General features: G+C 42.3%; 1 protein-coding gene across 1 annotated transcript in view; it reads left to right on the top strand.

Annotated features, from left to right (window-relative positions):
• The window catches only part of ATRN (attractin), a 177,518-nt gene extending 163,466 nt beyond the window's left edge, over positions 1-14,052 (top strand). Inside the window, exons 27-29 of the mRNA XM_023220242.1 lie at positions 3,514-3,621; positions 8,774-8,888; positions 11,334-14,052. Of these exons, the coding sequence (XP_023076010.1) occupies positions 3,514-3,621; positions 8,774-8,888; positions 11,334-11,458 (348 nt within the window). The 3' untranslated portion in view covers positions 11,459-14,052. The remainder of the gene's footprint in view (positions 1-3,513; positions 3,622-8,773; positions 8,889-11,333) is intronic.
• The last annotated feature ends 555 nt before the right edge of the window (positions 14,053-14,607 follow it).

The raw sequence follows: 14,607 nt of genomic DNA, 5'->3' as shown, positions 1-14,607 counted from the left end.
AAATAAATAAATAAATAAATAAATAAATAAATAAATAAATAAATAAATATTTTTTTTAAAAAAAATAACCACCATTAAAATAATTACAACATAAAAACTTTGTTTATGGCAACTTTCACTTGCATCATTACTTTGCCTTTCATTTAGTCGTGCCTGTTGCATTGTTGCTAATGGAAATGCTCACCTGTATATAAGAGCTAGATAGACAAAGAAGCTGTCTGGGGTTTTTTTTTTGGATCTGCTCATGCCTTTTTCTACATAAAAATTTTTTTATAGATAAGATTTAGAAGAGAAGGGAAGTATCTAAAATCACAACTCACAAGCATTCAGCACTGTTTATAGCACATTCATGTCTGAATAGGATTAAGACAGGCTCCAGGATATGGGCCTCTTGTTGTGGGCCACAGTACCACCTTTTCTGACCCACATAAAGATGATGTTATCATAGAGGGAATATTGCACGCTCTTTATTATTAGGTTTTAAATTCAGGGGATAACATATTCAAAGAGTTTTTTAGATAGCTGTATTACTGATACACTTTAAAATCCTAATGAATTACATGATGTTCTGAAAAAATTATATTTTCAATTTAATTTAAATGTATATTTATTCACAGTGGAGTAAGAAGTAAGAAGCCACAGTAAACCGGTAACCAAGAAAGGAGTTGAAAACTTTGTCTAAGTGCTACTGTCTCCAAGAAGGACATTAGACCCAGGGAGTTTCAAGGTTGAGATGAGCTTATGGAGATAATGATAGCCTGTTCCTCCCTGAGTGCTTATGAGAATTAATTGTTTCTAAAATGTGTAAAGCAAAGGAACAGATGGAAAGCTCGAAAGAGTCTGAATGATTTTATACACAGAAATCTTGGTACCAAAACCTGACAAAGGTAGCACCAAAATATAAAGGCCAGCCGCATAGTGAATGTATGTGCAGCAGTCTAATTGCAGTTGTAATGAAAGAGTCACTTAATATCAGAAAACCTATTATATCATGTCAAAAAAGAATATATCCTGTCAATGGGGAAAAAATAACACCTGAATTCTTCCTAGAGGCCAGGTAATCATTTTGTCATTTATTAAAACTCAATACCCATTCCTAATTTGAAAACAAAACTCACAGTAAAATCAAAAATACCTTTTTAACACTATGAAGAATATCTGGATAACCAGCATCACTCATGATAAAACAAACAAACACCAGAGGTTGTATCCAGACAAGTAAGTTTTAACAAGAGCTGACATCTGAGCATTTCAAAATTCCAGGCACTGAGTTCTAAGTGGTTTTACGTAGATTAATCCTCATCTCAAACCTATGAAATAGGTATTGTCACTAGCTATGTTTTATGGATGAGGGGACTGAGGCTCAGAAAGGTGAAGTAACTTAACACCACATAGTTAACTAAGAGGGAGTACGAGGCTTTAACGAGGGACTTCTGTCTTCACAGCCTTAACCAGGGACTTCTGTTTTTACAGCCCAAGTTCGTTATCTTTGCGTAATCCTGCAGTCAGTCAGCTTTGTGCTGGATGTTCTAGACTGTGCACTAAGTGAAAGGGCACTAAGAAGTATTGTTACTATTGGAAAGGAAACATAATTATTATTTTTGTATAAAGTTATTAAAACAGTATAGTAGAGATTTGTCTGCATAAAAATGAAGGCTTAAGTATATCAAAAATAAATGAATAACACAGAAGCTAAACAATCAACTGGAAATTGTAACATGCATGAGAGAAAGTAAGATGCACAGCCTATAGGAAAAAGGTTAAAAAAAATATATATATATGTTTAGTATGGAGTTGATCGTCTAATAAACTGTGCTTTTACCCGTGTGATTTGGAATTTCTCTGTAACTGGGAAGCTGACCATTCAGAATATATTTCATCATTTCTAAAATGTCAGTCATTATTTATTCCCTCTCAAAAATTGTAGAAGCAATTATTTGATATTATTTTTAAAAACAGTAATAGTAGCGGCTGACACTGTTTAGTCCTTGCTACACACCAGCCCCTGTTTTAAGTGCTTTTACACACGTTGCCTCCTGAACCCTGTCTTATTGTGACCCCAGCACTTAGAATAGCACAGACCCCAGAGGAGCATTGCTGCATTTTTTAGTTGAGTAAATGGACCTACAGTTTTATAAAATGTAAGAATGTTGGTATTTTAAGAAAATACTTATCATAAAAATGCCCTTCTAGAACAGAGCCATATCTATCCAGGCCAAGATTCTGTCTCCTACAGTAGTTCCAAGGAGGCAGTTTGAAGTAAGGCCTACTTGTCTCCCAAGGCATAACCTCAAAGCTTCAGCATCATGCCCAGAAGATCTCTAATATGCTTAATGATATGTGAACGGCCGTTCACCATGTGCTAGGCGCTGTGCTATAGTATCTCATTTGATCCCAGTGACAACGTTATGGGATGGGAACACATTTCAGAGGGAGGACACTGATGCCCGGAGACTTCAAACACCTTTCTTAAGGTCACACAGCTGTAGACTATTGGAGCAGGAGTTCACATCAAGCCTCCCTAAATCCAGTGCCCCTGTTTGTCCCTCTGCTCTGCAAAATTTCACATTTGTTTATGTTTTTAGCTTATACCATCTCTCTAAAGGAGGGTTCGCTCATTTCCTATCTGCCTTATAATGAGGCATGGGTTTTTGTTGTTGTGTGAATCATTGGTGCAAGTTTCAGTAGGAAGAAAGCAAGCCTGACTTTAGTAGTAGAAAGACGAGATAGGGCCATACCATTTTATGTATTTGACAAATTGACGTCATAGCATTACATCCACAGTACTTTTATTTTTATCATTATTTTCTTATTTTACTTTAAGTTCTGGGATACATGTGCAGAACATGCAGATTTGTTACATAGGTATACATGTGCCATGGTGGTTTGCTGCACCTATCAACCTGTCATCTAGGTTTTAAGTCCTGCATGCATTTGGTATTTGTCCTAATGCTCTCACTCCCCTTGCCCCCCACCCCCCGCAATAGGCCCCAGTGTGTGATGTTCCCTTCCCTGTGTCCATGTGTTCTTATGGTTCCGCTCCCACTTAAGAGTGAGGACATGCAGTATTTGATTTTCTGTTCCTGTGTTAGTTTGCTGAGACTGATGACTTCCAGCTTCATCCATGTCTCTGCAAAGGATATGAACTCATTTTTTTTAAGGCCGCATAGTATTCCATGGTGTATATGTACCATGTTTTCTTTATGCAGTCTATCATTGATGGGCATTTGGGTTGGTTGTAAGTCTTTGCTATTGTAAATAGTGCTGCAGTAAACATAGTACTTGAATAAGTATCTCTAACAGGGACTTTTTAAAAATATAAGAACAATGGTGTTATAACATCCAACAAAATTTAATAATCCCTAATGTTATCTAATATGCAGTCTAAAAAGTATCATTTTGGACTTGATTTGTTTGAATCAGGGAAGATGAGGTGTTTTTAACATGTAGCATTCACTAATAAAAGCCTCTCAGTACTCATTCCATTAATGACTTTGCCGTATTATTTATCAGCAACTTCTTCGAGAGATGCAACAGATGGCCAGCCGTCCCTTTGCCTCCGTAAATGTCGCCTTGGAAACAGATGAGGAGCCTCCTGATCTTATTGGGGGGAGTATAAAGGTGAGAATATGACTCAGAAGTCTCTATAACTGGACTTTTTATAACTTAGGCTCCTAAGTCTGGGAAACCAGAGAGGCAAAAGCCTTATTCCATTACCTCCTTTTTTTCCTCTTTCTTTTTAACAATAAGCTAAAACAATAAAGTTGTTGGGTACTCCTTTGCTTTTGTTTTTCAGTCTTTGTTTCATGTCACTGAGCAGTCTTGTATTCAGGGGATTTTAAAATATAAATGATTTGTCTGATTTTCTTTTAAGTATTCTGTGGCATACAAAACTTTTATTTGAAAATAACTACATTGAACATTGAATCGTTTTTCTTTTTTTTCTTTCTTTTTTTTTTTTTTTTGAGTCAGTCTCGCTGTGTCACACAGGCTGCAGCGCAGTGGCGCAGTCTCGGCTCACTGCAATCCACCTCCCAAGTTCAAGCAATTCTCCTGCCCTAGCCTCCTGAGTTGTTGGGATGACAGACGTGCGCAACCACGCCCAGCTGATTTTTGTATTTTTAGTAGACACGGGGTTTCACCATCTTGGCCAGGCTGGTCTCGAACTCCTAACTTCAAGCAATCCGCCCGCCTCGGCCTCCCAAAGTGCTGGGATTACAGGCGTGAACCACTGTGCCCAGCCCATTGTTCTTTATATTTTGGGGAATTTTTTAAGCAGAAAAATGATAATACACTATGTATTAACACTGTATGGAAAGTATTTATCACCCGCCTCCCCAAAAGGATAAAGAAAATGGTAAGACTTTCTCCTTGGGCAAAATAATGGAATATTTAAGATACACTAGAGAAATAGCTATATATCTTGAATAAAACATACTTATTTAAAATGTTACTGAGCTCACAGGAAATAGGTAAAATCAGGCAATAGTCTCCTTCCCTACCCTAAAAAGAACAAAACCAGAACCATGATTTGTCCTAAGTAGTTCCAGGTGGTAAACACCATGACGCCCACCTGAATAGATGGAAATCCTCTCTGTAGAAAAACATCTTCAATTCAGCGCTGTTGGAGTCCCACAGACCAAGATGAAGTAATTAAAGATCACCAGGGACAAGAAGAGGCAAGCCACCATAAATAAGAATAGCAGAAACAACAGAAGATTGATGTGGACAGGACTCCAAATGTTAGAATTGAAATCTAAAGAATATAATATAACTGTGTATGAAATGTTTAAAGAAATAAGAGATGAAATCATAAAGATGAGAGAGTCAAGTATGGCCAAGCGGAGCTGAAGAAGAACCAAATGGAACTTCCAGAAATGAAAAATACACTCATTGAAATTTTTTAAATAAACTCAGTTTACATGTTAAACAGCATATTAAACACAAGAGAGAATTTACGAAGTGGAAGATGAATCTGAAAAAAGTACACAGAATGCAGCTCAGAGAGACAAGGAGATAGAAAGTACAATAGATACTAAGAATATGGAGAATAGAATGAGAAGATCCAACTCATGTATTTCCAGAATCCCAGAACAAAGGAGAGGCAATATTCAGGGATGATAGCTTTCCAGAACTGATGGAAAACATGAATATACAGATTCCAGAAGCAAAACATATTGTAAGCATGATTAAAGAAAGAAAGAGGGAAGGCAGGAAGGAAAGAAAACTAGTTGGATTTCTCATAATGAAATTGTATAACTCCAAAGACAAAGAGAACATCTTAAAATCAGCCAGAGAAGAAGTATCACATACAACGTGGAGAAACTGGAACCTTAGTGCACTGTTGATAGAAGTATAAAGTGAGGGAGCCGCTGTGGAAAACAGTACCACTGTTCCCCCCAGAATTAAAAATAGAGTTATATATGATCTGGCAATTTGGGTTTATACATAGAAGAACTGAAAGCAGAGTCTTAAAGACATATCTTGGCAGCATTATTCACAGTAGCCAAAAAGTGGAAGCAGCCCAGTGTCCACGGATGGATGAATGGATAAGCACAACGTGGTCTAAGCATCCAATGGAATGTTATCCAGCCTTCTAAAAGGGAGCAAACTGACCCATGCTACAATGCTAAATGAAATAACGCCAGAAACAAAAAAATAAACATTGTATGATTACACTTTTAAGAGAGACACTTGTAGTAGTCAAGTTCATAAAGACAGGAAGTAAAACAGTGGTTCCCAGGGGCTGGGAGAGGGGGGAAATGGGGAGTTAGTGTTTAATAGGTACAAAGTTTGAGTTTTACAAGATGAAAAGAGTTCTGGAGATGGATGGTAATGATAATTGCACAACAGTGTGAATATACTTAATACCACTGAACTGTACATTTTTAAATGGTCAAGATGGTAAATGTTATGTGTATTTTACCACAATTTTTGTTAAAAATGGGAAAAGAGGCCGGGTGTGGTGGCTCACACCTGTAATCCCAGCACTTTGGGAGGCCGAGGTGGGTGGATCACTTGAGATCAGGAGTTCAAGACCAGCCTGGCCAACATGGTGAAACCCCGTCTCTACTAAAAATACAAAAATTAGCCAGGCATGGTGGCACGCATCTGTAATCCCAGCTACTTGGGAGGCTGAGGCATGAGGATCATTTGAACCTAGAAGGCAGAGGTCGCAGCGAGCTGAGATTACGCCACTGTACTCCAGCCTAGGCAACAGAGTAAGACTCTATCTCAAAAAAAAAAAAAAAAAAAAAAGAGGGAAAAGATCACCTGCAAAGGGATGACAAGCTGACTGCTGACTTCTCAGAAGTTAGAAGAGAGTGGGAGAATGTCTTCGAAGTACTGAAAGAGAGCTCCCAACCTAGAATAGTGTAGTGTGCCCAGTAAGTACCTTCTGAGAACAAGGATGAAATAAAGGTATCTTCAAATTAGAAGAAAAATTGAGAATTTGCCACCAGCAGACCTGCACAAAAGAAATGTCTAAAGGATGTGCTAAAAGGAAGGAAAATTACCCCCAGGAGGATAGACTAAAGTTTTAGTAAGAAAGAATAGTGAGTAAATAAAAGTATAATCATGTATATAAATCTAAACAAACATTGTCCTGGTAAAATAATATTTATGGGATTAAAAAATAGACAAGCCTAAAGTATTGAACAACATGGTATATGTCAGCAGCATATGACACAGTTAGTTGCTCCTTAAAACACTTCCTTGATTTTCTTCCAGGACACCACACACTTGCCTTCTAGCTGTTCTTGCTCAGTGGTCTTGGCTCAGTCCTCCTCATCTTTTGACAGTGGTGTGCATCAGGCCCTGTCTTTGTCCCCTTCTTGTGTCTTTTACACCCACTCCTTCAGTGATCTTCACTATCACAGGTTAAGCACCATGATCCTCTCACCCAGACTGCTCCCATGAGCCTCCAACCCAAACATCAGTTGCCTACTCAGTGTCCCCACTTGGATATCTTAACATGGCTATGGCCAAACTGAGCTTTGGATGTTTATTTCTCAGGCTTGCTTCTCTGAAATACCTCCGCCATTCAGCACATAACACCTTCATCACCCTAGTTGCTCAAGCCAAAATCATGGAATTGTTCTTGTCTCATTCTCGATGTCATGTTCTCATTGGACAGCCAGTCTATCAGCAAATCTTGACTCCGTCTTCAAAAATGTTACCCAGCCACTGTGTCCCACCCCTGCCACTGTTCCCACTTGATCTAGGCCACCACTGTCTCTCACCTGGATTCTTGCAGTTACTTCATAACTGATCTCCCTGCCTCTGCCATTCACCCATCTAGTCAGTTCCTTGTGCCACAGCAGAGTGGTACTGGAAATTATTTTCTTCAACCAAATTGAAGAAATTGATGACATATTTGCAGGTGTAATCAGCAGAATTCTAAAGGTGGACCCCAAGATTTCCGTCCCATGTTTGTTCAGTCACATACTACTCTAGGTACTGCAAGAGGGATTTTGCAGATGTAATGAAACAAGGGAGGTGACTTTAAGATACGGAGAGTTTCTGTGGTGGGTGGCAGAAGAGGAAGCCAGAGAGATTGGAAACATGAGAAGGACTTGATACACCATCCCTGGTTTAGAGATGGAGGGGCCACAGAATTTTTTCTGTTTTTGTGAGACAGAGTCTGGCTGTGTCACCCACACTAGAGTGCAGTGGCAAGATCATGGCTCTTGGGCTCAAGGGATCCTCACTCCTGGGTCTCCCAAAGTGCTGGGATTACAGGTGTGAGCCACTGCATAAGCCCTGAATGCGTTTCAAAGCAGAGTCTTCCCCAGAGTCTCCAGATAAGAGTCCCATCCAGCTGACAACTTGACTTCAGCCTGGGAGACCTCAGGAGATAGCTGATAATTCCCCACAACTCATGGAAGACATGAACAGAGAACCCTACAGAGCTTGCTGGGACTTCTGACCTCTAAAGCTGTGAGACAATAAGCGTGTGTTGTTTTAAGCAACTAAGTTTGCAGTAGTCTGTTACATTAATATAAACTGGGTGCGGTAGGTCACACCTTTAATCCTAACACTTTGGGAGGCTGAGGTGGGAGGACCACTTGAGCTCAGGAGTTCAAGACCTGCCTGGACAATATAGTGAGACCCCATTTCTAGTCTTTAAAAAAAAAAAGAAAGAAAGAAAAGAAAAAGAGAAGAAACTAATATAGGGGACAAATCTCATCTAAAGGCTCCAACAGAAGATGAAGACATATTTTCCAGAGCCAAATGCATCCAGAGAGTAGACAAAGAATCCACTTGATCAGCCACCCAGCTTTTACAAGCTTTTACATCCAGCAGGCTTGTCTACTTAGGGTCTAAAGGACAGACAAAATAGAATGTTTTTTAAGTCTCCATAATATCTGCATCTGTGTTTGAGCCAGGTATGCAGAAGAACTATCTGACAAATCTACCAAGCACTCACCACTGCCATTCCTGTGACCTACAATTCTGAGCTAGAATTTCATATCAAGCGAAAGTACAGCATCCAGAAGAAACCCACTTGGCATGACCCCTTCCCTACAGTTCATGCAGCCCTTTGGAAGCAGACTGTGAGACTTCAGTGGAAGGTAGCAAGCAGTACCACCCCTGTCACCGGCGCTCAGAGAGTACTGTTAGCTCTCACCTGCCCTTTTTTGTTATCTTAAAAACTGCAATGTACCTTTTTTATAGACCTAACATTGATGGTTCTTATAAGCACCAATGACCGTTAAGTTGTCCGTGTATGTTAAAGCTTATCACTTTAGGTAATTTTGTTTTCTTCCACCAGACTGTTCCCAAACCCATTGCACTGGAGCCATGTTTTGGCAACAAAGCCGCTGTCCTCTCTGTGTTTGTGAGGCTCCCTCGAGGCCTGGGTGGCATCCCTCCTCCTGGGCAGTCAGGTGAGTAGATACGGGCCAGCGACCAGACACCTTCTAAGCATGTGAGGGAGCTAAGCATGGGATACTTCCCTTTCCTAGAGAGCAAGGTTATAAAGGTGATAACCAACAGTGCCTGCCCATGCCATGGCAAGGATTCAGTGAGATAATCCGATTTTCATCTGTATGCCCAAAACTGTTTTCCCAAGGTCATCGTCCCTTCCTGGGGGGACGTCCCGGGACCTCCTCAGTGTTCTGCTTCCCCAGCCTCTCAGTGCTCGTGGATGCCTCTCACCGCACCTTCCTTTGCTGTCGGAGTTTCTGGTCCCCCTTTGCCTCTGCTGCTCTGTCCCTGTCTCCTTTGCCCTGTCCTACCCCTGAATCTGGGTGTGCTCCCTTCACTCTGCATGCTCTTCCTCGGTTGCCTTCTCCACCCCACAACTTCCAGCCGTCTGCCCTGGGCTGGTGTTTCTTCAACTGGTATTTCTAGCCCTCCTGCATTTCTTTTGCTTTTTCTCTGTTTTAAATATAAAGTACAAACAACGATAACATGAAGGAAATGTCTGAAAATCCACACACAGCTGTCCCACAACCCTCCAATTTTCATTGTTCTGTGTTCTTTCCAGCCCTGGCCAGCAATTTAGTTGAAATGATTGTATAGATCTAATTTTTATTCTACTTTTTTCATATAACTATCTTAAACATTTTTACAGCCTACTACATAATATTTTACCAATGCGTGTGACACTTCTCCATCAAATATATGAATCATAATTATATAAACTCCTATTTTGAAGACAGAAAATATGGAATACAGTTTTGAAAGTATCTCGCTTAATTACAGAGTGCTTTGGAGGATGCCTCAATGTGATCATTTTAGACAACTTTCAGTTGAGATGATTCTGAGGTCAGGGTTACCTTAGCCAGAGAGAACCCTGTGTCTGGTGGAAAGGCTGCCTCAGGAGACTGGTCCAGGCCCTGAGTTCCACTGTCCCTTCAGTGCACCCTCAGACCCAGAAGATCCTCCAGCCCAGCTTTAGAACGGTTAGGATCTGTGGTATCTTCACGAGGGAGGCCTTTCTGCATGGCTCGGCCAGGATTCATTGTCTTCATCTCACCTAGGGATTCCTGTGAGTTGAGCCCCTAACTCGGCCTTGCCCATGTTGAGGCCAGGACAAGTCTCTGATCTGTCATTCAAGTGCAATTTGTGTCTCCTGCCACCACCCAGCCCAGCAAACAGTGGCTGGTGCTCCCTGAAGGCAGGGTAGTGGCTGGGGCAGCGAGGTGACAGGTGTGCAGCCCTGTAGCCTTTCCTGCTCCAGCCTTTGCCTGACGTGCCCCAACCACCCAAAACACCTAATAAAGGTCTGTTCACTGCTTGAGACTCACCCAACAGTGGGGCCATCTTTGCTGCCCTTTCTGTACCCCCTGTTTTAAGTGGTGCCATTTTCTGGACTCCTAGAGCATTCCCTACTGTGTGCCAGGCACTTACAGCTGTCTACCCCCATCCCCACTCCCCTTCACAGGCTCAGCAAGGCGAGTAACATGCTCCACTAACACAGCTCCTGGCAGGTCTCAGCAGGGCTCCGAGCCTGCGCTGGCCATTTCCCACGTGTATTAGGAATCCAGCTCCCCCAGAACCGTGCCTTCCCTAATGGATGTCAGATTACTCTGTTACCAATACAGGAAGGAAAACAGGATTGCAAGTCGCCAAAGCAAAGTGGGCGGCGGGGCAGTGATGAGCATGAAGGGTAATTACTATTGATCATTGGTTGCTGTGTGCCAATACTAAGATTTTATGCCTGCCAGGTACTAAGACTTTATGTCAGTTCACTCATTGACTCTTCACACTAGCCCTGTGCTATTATTATCCCCATTTTACAAATGAGGAAACGAAGGCACAGGGAGGTTAAAGAACTTTGCTTATTCCAAAGCCTGGCCCCAGAGCCTGCCCTGCCTGTATCGTGGTATGGAATGGAAGTGACTAATGCTGACTGAATGATGTGGGTGAATCCAAATCTCATCATAAAGGGTGCTGCTGTTTCTTGGCTCCTTTTGGAGGCAGGCAGGAGAAATTGAGCACTTAGCATATGTCTGCAATCTCATTTATATGTTCCCACCACCAAGCAGAGCACTGTGCTTGGTTGATGTGCTGAAAAGCAAACTACACCTTTTGTGTAAAAAGTAGGGAAAGGAGAAGAATATGTATTTGTATTTGCATAAATATACACTGAAAGAATACATAAAAATTAGTGAAAACATTTACCCAGATGGAGGGGAAGGTGGAGGGACGGTCAGGGTGGAAGGAAGACTTTTCCCTGTGTATGTGTACCTTTTGGGGGGTTTTTTATTGTGGTTTTTTGGTTTGTTTTGCATCATGGGATTGCAAAATAAATGTTTAAATTATCTTTTAAAACAAAATAAAAGCCAGCTGCTCCCAACCTATGTTCTCTCTGTGGTTCTCCCAAGGTCTTGCTGTGGCCAGCGCCCTGGTGGACATTTCTCAGCAGATGCCGATAGTGTACAAGGAGAAGTCAGGAGCCGTGAGAAACCGGAAGCAGCAGCCCCCTGCACAGCCTGGGACCTGCATCTGATGCTGGGACCAGGGACTCTCCCGCGCACGAGCGAGTGAGTGGCACACCAGAGCTGTCTGCAGGGAAGGACGCGGCGGGGAAACGGCTGTGCGGTGCGGGGCAGAAGACTGGAAACCCTCAAAGCATCTGACTCACCTGCATGATCACAAGCTTTCTTTGACGGTTTCTCCCATCCGTGTTCCAGCATCTAACCTTTTACTTTTGCATAGGAAATACTTGATTTAATTACAGGTCCAGGAATGAGCTGATGGTTGCTGGAGAAGGCCGGTGTAGAGCCAGTGAGAGAACTAGGAATGACACTCAGGTTCACTGTGGAAAACTGTTCTTGGGACTGTCTCAACTGCAAAAAACAAAAGATGGAGTGTTTACAAGTAGATGTTCGTCATCAGTTGTTCTTGAACATGGTCTTTTAAAAACTAGTCAGATGAGTTAACTTGTTTTCATCTGAAGCCTGCTATCTTTTTTAAAAGATGTGCTGTTTATTCTTGCACGATTTAGGCAATTATCTCTCTTCCAGGGAGTACCTTTTTTTCTAGTTGAGAATTAATAATGGTCCATCTCTTTTGATCATATCGAGCTAGGATAGAAGGGGGGCTGTTTTCAATGTCAAGGTCAGCAGCGTTACTTCAAATGTAAACTGGTATAACAGGTAGTTTTCTATAGCAACTTGATTAATTTAGTCTTAATCCATTTGAAACTCTCTTCCTTTCTCTCTGCTTGTCCCTCTCCTCCTCCCTCTCCATCTTACCCTCCCTCTCTCACATACACACACAAATACATATACACAACACTAAGTGCCTAGACTTTAAATAGATCTAGCAATTGGAAAGTTAGTAAGCCTAAGTTTTTACATAATTGCATTCCTACATTCTTGTAAAATTTAAATAGCTACCATTGGCAATCTGCTTTTTTTCTAAAATCTGATCTGCAGCCAGGAAAGAATTTTCTCACCCCAAGGAACGTCTGACCTAGCAGCAGGGATGAGAGGAAAGCAGAAATGAATGAACTGTGAAAGCTCCTGTTTTTATTATCAAAAAGGACACTGTCAAGAAGGCGCCCCTTGCCCGCACCCCCATGTCACCCTAGGCCTGATAAGTGATCAGAGGAAGGGACTCGTTCATGTCACGTTTCCTTGAGCAGAAAAGAGCACTGAGAACACTTGGGTCCCAACCCTGGATCAGAGAGCAGCTGTGTGTCCTCCAGCCTCCTCTGAACTTGTGGTTCATTCTCAGGCTAGGTTGGACTCAGATCCCAGGAGAGAGACAGCCTCCCATTGTCAGGCAGAAGCTGCCCAAAGCCTGGAGAAGGACCTGTCTGCCCTCCTTCCCCCAGGAGGGGCTGCACCCACCCACCCACTCACCCACCCTCCCTCTCAGACCAAGGTGGTGACTATGAGGAGGGCAGCCAATGCTGATAAGGATGAAAAGCACATGGGAAAAAAATGGATGAGGAGGGAAAACTCTATGCCAAATGGAAAATGACCAAGTTTAAATTTAAGAGGGTGGGACAGTCCCCTGCACCTCTCCCAGAGGGCACTGCCTGGAAATTGTGTTTTCCGCATTTATGGTGCTCCGTTCTGGCATTAAGCGGCCGCCTCCCAGAAGCTCTCTTCTGCTTCAAAACCTGGGATCTCTGGCATTACCCTATTGGGATGGACCGCTGGACAGCGATGCTCGAGTTTGTGAATTTGGAGAAATAGTCAAAAGAGCCAAAACTGCGGCGTTTTACCTTTAAATGCCATGCCTAGAGAGAGTGGTCTCTTCCCCAACACTAACTCCACTCCCATGAAGAATTGCCTGGAAAGATGTTTTCAAGGAAGTTGAACCATAAGACACTATCTGATGCACAGAACACCTCTACTTTGAGACTCACCTCTCATAAAGCTTCTTTTTCACATTATTGTTGAAGAGCAGACGTTCTAGAAAAGACCCCTCCTCTCATGAGCTCCCCTATCCCTGCTACAGAAAACAGCACCCATAGCACCTGCAGTGGACTGGCCCATCAACTCCCACAGCGCCCCCGCCCCGCCGGCAAGGCAAAAGGGAGGTCCCTGGGCATTGTCCTCCCACAAGGAAGATCGTCTTTGTTTGTTCAAAGAACCAGTTTTCCTTGGCCAAAGAAGTCTCTTCCCCATGTCAGTCCTATGCCTTGAAATATCATGCACCATGACCCACAGCCATCTGGTTATGTCTTATTTTTTTTCCTAAAAGATAATGTTTATTTTTAAAAAGGAAGGAAGGAGCAAGTGAAGTTTCATTCTGCTCCAGCAGTGGGGAAGCCGCTGAATCCACCTGCTTCTCCTTTGCAACCAACAGCAAACAGCTTCCTCTGGCCTCAGGGCAGGAAAAGGGAATGGCAGGGAGTAAGAGGCGCTGGGCTTGGAGCCTGTTACCAAGAAGGAATGGGTTGTCATCTGGCAATGTTGCGTGTCACAAGAGAGCCTGTATATAAATTAAAACAGTCAAGACAACACTGACCTTGCGCTTGTACATAACTCTACAGCAGTGTCCAGAATGCTCAGACATTCGGAGTGTACATAAAACAGAAGAAAATCTTCATGTATTTTTATTAAATATAACAATGTCTGAGTTTCATCTAAGATGTTTTTGTGCCATATGCTGGGTATCCAGGTTCCAAGAGTTCCTCTTGCCAGGCTCCAATACATGAATAACCCAAGAAACGCATCCCCATTGTGTGATGTGTTCAGATGCATCTGGCACCAATTAGGTATTTCTTAAAACAGGACCCATCTGTCAGAGTGCATATGAAAAATCAGGCAGGGAATCGAAACGGCAGCACTTGAGGAGACTCCGGAGGCAAAGGCATCTCTGCTGCTGCCCTTGGCCCTGCAAGCACATCATGACCCTTTCTGGCAGCCTCTTGGTACTCTGGGTAGTGAGGGATGACCAGTCTTGTCCTGAGAAATGTTTCTGTTAGTCTTAAGTTCAAAGACTATAACCTGTGGCAATCAGACTTTCCAAAAGGGGGTTCTCCATTTTTTGTAGTTTTGTCTAAATTTTTAATGACCATTTCCTGGAATCAGTTTATTATACTGAAAACTGGGAGTGAGAGAAGGAAGCTAGTTTGTTGATAAATAGTTCCCATTTCCCCGTGGAGAATTCGACATACCCTGAACTCCTGTGTGCCTC

The sequence above is a fragment of the Piliocolobus tephrosceles genome, chromosome 20, assembly GCF_002776525.5.
Source record: "Piliocolobus tephrosceles isolate RC106 chromosome 20, ASM277652v3, whole genome shotgun sequence".
Classification (NCBI taxonomy): Eukaryota; Metazoa; Chordata; class Mammalia; order Primates; family Cercopithecidae; genus Piliocolobus; species Piliocolobus tephrosceles.
Note: the sequence above shows the minus strand (reverse complement) of the source record. Positions and strands in the feature narration are given on the sequence as shown.